Source organism: Oncorhynchus mykiss, chromosome 30 (genome assembly GCF_057628025.1).
Source record: "Oncorhynchus mykiss isolate SJ-2025 chromosome 30, ASM5762802v1, whole genome shotgun sequence".
In the NCBI taxonomy this organism is placed as follows: domain Eukaryota; kingdom Metazoa; phylum Chordata; class Actinopteri; order Salmoniformes; family Salmonidae; genus Oncorhynchus; species Oncorhynchus mykiss.
In genome coordinates, this window is record NC_143051.1 from 38,746,504 (window position 1) to 38,752,130 (window position 5,627).

Below are 5,627 nucleotides of genomic sequence, written 5' to 3' on the forward strand. Positions count from 1 at the left end.
TTGGTGTAAGGGTCTGCATTTATTTTCTTAGTCAACCTTGTGTTCTGTTTCGTTGTGTTCTTGAACGTAGCCCTGTTTCTTTGTGTTCTTGAACGTAGCCCTGTCTGTCATTTTTGTTCATTGATTTCACCTGTATTTGTTACTCACCTGGTCTCATCAGCTCCTTATTTAGTTCAGTTCATTCTGTTTGTGCCTTTGTGAGGTATTGTTCGTTTTGACTCTACTAAGCCTTTTCCTAGCTCGTTTGTGAGAACCAGTTGTAGCCTTCAGTCCTAGTTTTGATTCACCTGCCTGTTTGCCTATCTGTGTATGACCACTGCCTGCCTGTGACCACGATTCCTGCTTTCTGCGAAGGCGAAATAAACACCTGCTGCTCTCTGCTCGTGAATCTACACCTTTTTCTCCCTGAGTATTCATTACAAACGGTTTCAAATCAAAATCAAATCAAATCAAATTTTATTTGTCACAAACACATGGTTAGCAGATGTTAATGTGAGTGTAGCGAAATGCTTGTGCTTCTAGTTCCGACAATGCAGTAATAACCAACAAGTAATCTAGCTAACAATTCCAAAAACTACTACCTTATAGACACAAGTGTAAGGTGATAAAGAATATGTACATAAAGATATATGAATGAGTGATGGTACAGAGCGGCATAGGCAAGATACAGTAGATGGTATTGAGTGCAGTATATACATATGAGATGAGTATGTAAACAAAGTGGCATAGTTAAAGTGGCTAGTGATACATGTATTACATAAAGATGCAGTAGATGATATAGAGTACAGTATATACATATACATACAGTGCCTTGCGAAAGTATTCGGCCCCCTTGAACTTTGCGACCTTTTGCCACATTTCAGGCTTCAAACATAAAGATATAAAACTGTATTTTTTTGTGAAGAATCAACAACAAGTGGGACACAATCATGAAGTGGAACGACATTTATTGGATATTTCAAACTTTTTTAACAAATCAAAAACTGAAAAATTGGGCGTGCAAAATTATTCAGCCCCTTTACTGTCAGTGCAGCAAACTCTCTCCAGAAGTTCAGTGAGGAACTCTGAATGATCCAATGTTGACCTAAATGACTAATGATGATAAATACAATCCACCTGTGTGTAATCAAGTCTCCGTATAAATGCACCTGCACTGTGATAGTCTCAGAGGTCCGTTAAAAGCGCAGAGAGCATCATGAAGAACAAGGAACGCACCAGGCAGGTCCGAGATACTGTTGTGAAGAAGTTTAAAGCCGGATTTGGATACAAAAAGATTTCCCAAGCTTTAAACATCCCAAGGAGCACTGTGCAAGCGATAATATTGAAATGGAAGGAGTATCAGACCACTGCAAATCTACCAAGACCTGGCCGTCCCTCTAAACTTTCATCTCATACAAGGAGAAGACTGATCAGATATGCAGACAATAGGCCCATGATCACTCTGGATGAACTGCAGCGATCTACAGCTGAGGTGGGAGACTCTGTCCATAGGACAACAATCAGTCGTATATTGCAAAAATCTGGCCTTTATGGAAGAGTGGCAAGAAGAAAGCCATTTCTTAAAGATATCCATAAAAAGTGTTGTTTAAAGTTTGCCACAAGCCACCTGGGAGACACACCAAACATGTGGAAGAAGGTGCTCTGGTCAGATGAAACCAAAATGGAACTTTTTGGCAACAATGCAAAATGTTATGTTTGGCGTAAAAGCAACACAGCTCATCCCCCTGAACATACCATCCCCACTGTCAAACATGGTGGTGGCAGCATCATGGTTTGGGCCTGCTTTTCTTCAGCAGGGACAGGGAAGATGGTTAAAATTGATGGGAAGATGGATGGAGCCAAATACAGGACCATTCTGGAAGAAAACCTGATGGAGTCTGCAAAAGACCTGAGACTGGGACGGAGATTTGTCTTCCAACAAGACAATGATCCAAAACATAAAGCAAAATCTACAATGGAATGGTTCAAAAATAAACATATCCAGGTGTTAGAATAGCCAAGTCAAAGTCCAGACCTGAATCCAATCGAGAATCTGTGGAAAGAACTGAAAACTGCTGTTCACAAATGCTCTCCATCCAACCTCACTGAGCTCGAGCTGTTTTGCAAGGAGGAATGGGAAAAAAATGCAGTCTCTCGATGTGCAAAACTGATAGAGACATACCCCAAGCGACTTACAGCTGTAATCGCAGCAAAACGTGACGCTACAAATTATTAACTTAAGGGGGCTGAATAATTTTGCACGCCCAATTTTTCTGTTTTTGATTTGTTAAAAAAGTTTGAAATATCCAATAAATGTCGTTCCACTTCATGATTGTGTCCCACTTGTTGTTGATTCTTCACAAAAAAATACAGTTTTATATCTTTGTTTGAAGCCTGAAATGTGGCAAAAGGTCGCAAAGTTCAAGGGGGCCGAATACTTTCGCAAGGCACTGTATGAGATGAATAATGTAGGGTATGTAAACATTATATTAGGTAGCATTGTTTAAAGTGGCTAGTGATATATTTCACATCAATTCCCATTATTAAAGTGGCTGGAGTTGAGTCAGTGTGTTGGCATCAGCCACTCAATGTTAGATGTGGCTGTTTAACAGTCTGATGGCCTTGAGATAGAAGCTGTTTTTCAGTCTCTCGGTCCCAGCTTTGATGCACCTGCACTGACCTCGCCTTCTGGATGATAGCGGGGTGAACAGGCAGTGGCTCGGGTGGTTGTTGTCCTTGATGATCTTTAGGGCCTTCCTGTGACATCGGGTGGTGTAGGTGTCCTGGAGGGCAGGTAGTTTGCCCCCGGTGATGCGTTGTGCAGACCTCACTACCCTCTGGAGAGCCTTACGGTTGTGGGCGGAGCAGTTGCCGTACCAGGCGGTGATACAGCCCGACAGGATGCTCTCGATTGTGCATCTGTAGAAGTTTGTGAGTGCTTTTGGTGACAAGCCAAATTTCTTCAGCCTCCTGAGGTTGAAGAGGGGCTGCTGCGCCTTCTTCACGATGCTGTCTGTGTGGGTGGACCAATTCAGTTTGTCTGTGATGTGTACGCCGAGGAACTTAAAACTTACTACCTTCTCCACTACTGTTCCATCGATGTGGATAGGGGGGTGTTCCCTCTGCTGTTTCCTGAAGTCCACAATCATCTCCTTAGTTTTGTTGACGTTGAGTGTGAGGTTATTTTCCTCATAGGTATTCCTCTTGTCCAGATGGGTTAGGGCAGTGTGCAGTGTGTTTGAGATTGCATCTTCTGTGGACCTATTTGGGCGGTAAGCAAATTGGAGTGGGTCTAGGGTGTCAGGTAGGGTGGAGGTGATATGGTCCTTGACTAGTCTCTCAAAGCACTTCATGATGACGGAAGTGAGTTTCCTTCCTCTCCGGCAACTGAGTTAAGAAGGATGCCAGTATCTTTGTAGTTACTGGGTATGTTGATACCATCCAAAGTGTAATAATGTTACAATACACAAAGAGATAGTCAGTGTCTACATTATTATTCTTTGCTCATCTACCAATAGGTGCAATTCTTTCTGAAGAAACTGTATAGCATATCTTGCAATAAAATCTTCTCTAAAAACAGTTGTACAATTTCCTCTACAATAAGATAACCAGAGTTTGATGTTTAAACCAGATTAGTTCTCAAATAGCAACTGCCCAACACCATGATGGGCATGCAGAATGTTGGACGCGTTGGAATAAAAGGTGTGGAGAATGATACAGATCCTGTAGGATTATAGAAAAAAACAGTAGGGAAATTAATGTTTGAGTTTCAAATAGTAAAGGTTCAGTGAATGTGAGTATATTTGGGTGGTTTACATTATTACATTTCTTACTAACCTTTTAAAAGATGACAGTGCCAAAATATTATATTCTACTAACTATGACTGAGTGTGGTTCTATTGTTAGGTTCTGAACAAACAGAGTAAAAATACGGACGACTCGAAAAAGCTCAAACCAAGTTTATTCACCCACTGGGTTCAACAGCTGCACAGATCAAAAAACGTTTTTACAAGCACATGTATTTATACCCACCTACTAGGCGGAGGCAACTACTTTCACATCTAGACAGCCAATACATCTCTGTTGCTAGGCAGGAACTTAATTGGTTCCTTTCATTGGTGTAGTCATGGCCCTGCCTCATGCCAGAGCCTTCGTGGGTGTGGAAATATGTGTGTGGGATAGGACTGTTCCTTCTCACTTCATCTGATCTGACCTCGGGCCGAATTCCTCACTCTTCCCTAATCCAAGGCTGTCCTACCTTATCAGTCACTGAAACCAGACAGTTGCCTTTTCCCTCCCTCAAATTAAAATCTAATTTTATTGCCCACATACACATGGTTAGTAGATGTAGCGAGTGTAGCGAAATGCTTGTGCTTCTAGTTCCAACTGTGCAGTAATCTCTAACAAGTAATCTAACAATTTAACAACAACTACCTTACACACAAGTGTAAAGGAATGGATGAGAATATGTACATATGAATATATGGATGAGCAATGACTGTGTGGCATTGGCAAGGTGCAGTAGATGGTATAGAGTACAGTATATAACTCGGACAGGAAGAGGTTGAAAATGTCAGTGAAGACACTTGCCAGTTGGTCAGCGCCTGCTCGCTGTACACGTCCTGGTAATCCGTCTGGCCCTTTGGCCTTGTGAATGTTGACCTGTTTAAAGGTCTTACTCACATTGGCTGCGGAGAGCATGATCACACAGTCGAGCTTAGAAGTAGTTTAGCTCGTTTGTTAAGGCTTGTGTCATTGGGCAGCTCTCGGCTGTACTTCCCTTTGTAGTCTGTAATAGTTTGCAAGCCCTGCCACATCCGACAAGCATCAGAGCCGGTGTAGTACGATTCGATCTTAGTCCTGTATTGATGCTTTGCCTGTTTGATGTTCGTCGGAGGGCACAGCGGGATTTCTATTAGAGTCCCACTCCTTAACCTCTTTGATCTCTAGGGGCGCTATTTCATTTTTTGATAAAAAACGTTCCCGTTTTAAGCGCGATATTTTGTCACGAAAAGATGCTCGACTATGCATATTCTTGACAGTTTTTGAAAGAAAACACTCTGAAGTTTCAGAATCTGCAAAGATATTGTCTGTAAGTGCCCCAGAACTCATTCTACAGGCGAAACCAAGATGATGCGTCAACCAGGAAATGAGCAGATTTCTGAAGCTCTGTTTTCCATTGTCTCCTTATATGGCTGTGATTGCGCAAGGAATGAGCCTACACTTTCTGTCGTTCCCCCAAAGTGTTAGCAGCATTGTGACGTATTTGTAGGCATATCATTGGAAGATTGACCATAAGAGACTACATTTTCCAAGTGTCCGCCTGGTGTCCTGCGTGGAATTCGGTGCGCAATTGCCAGCTGCTTGTACTTTTCCATTTGATTGAGGGGAGAAACCATGCTTCCAAGAACGATATATCAATGAAGAGATATGTGAAAAACACCTTGAGGATTGATTCTAAACAACGTTTGCCATGTTTTCAGTCGATATTATGGAGTTAATTTGGAAAAAAGTTTGCGTTTTGAGGACTGAATTTTCGTTTTTTTTTTGGTAGCCAAATGTGATGTATAAAACGGAGCTATTTCTAATACACAAAGAATCTTTTTGGAAAAACTGAGCATCTGCTATCTAACTGAGAGTATCCTCAT

The 5,627-nt window shown here is 41.8% G+C and overlaps 1 protein-coding gene across 1 annotated transcript; it reads right to left on the reverse strand.

The window, feature by feature from the left end:
- Positions 1-438: 438 nt before the first annotated feature.
- LOC149970296 (uncharacterized) lies at positions 439-4,494 on the reverse strand. The gene is made up of 2 exons (XM_090228534.1): positions 3,817-4,494; positions 439-3,702 (listed from the first exon to the last, which is right to left on the reverse strand). The coding sequence occupies exon 2, from the start codon at positions 3,330-3,332 to the stop codon at positions 2,571-2,573; it is 762 nt and encodes a 253-aa protein (XP_090084660.1). The 5' UTR covers positions 3,333-3,702; positions 3,817-4,494; the 3' UTR covers positions 439-2,570.
- Positions 4,495-5,627: the final 1,133 nt, after the last annotated feature.

Excerpts from the sequence above, each read along its gene's own strand:
- LOC149970296 (XM_090228534.1), bottom strand. The coding sequence starts at position 3,332 with ATGAAGTGCTTTGAGAGACTAGTCAAGGACCATATCACCTCCACCCTA.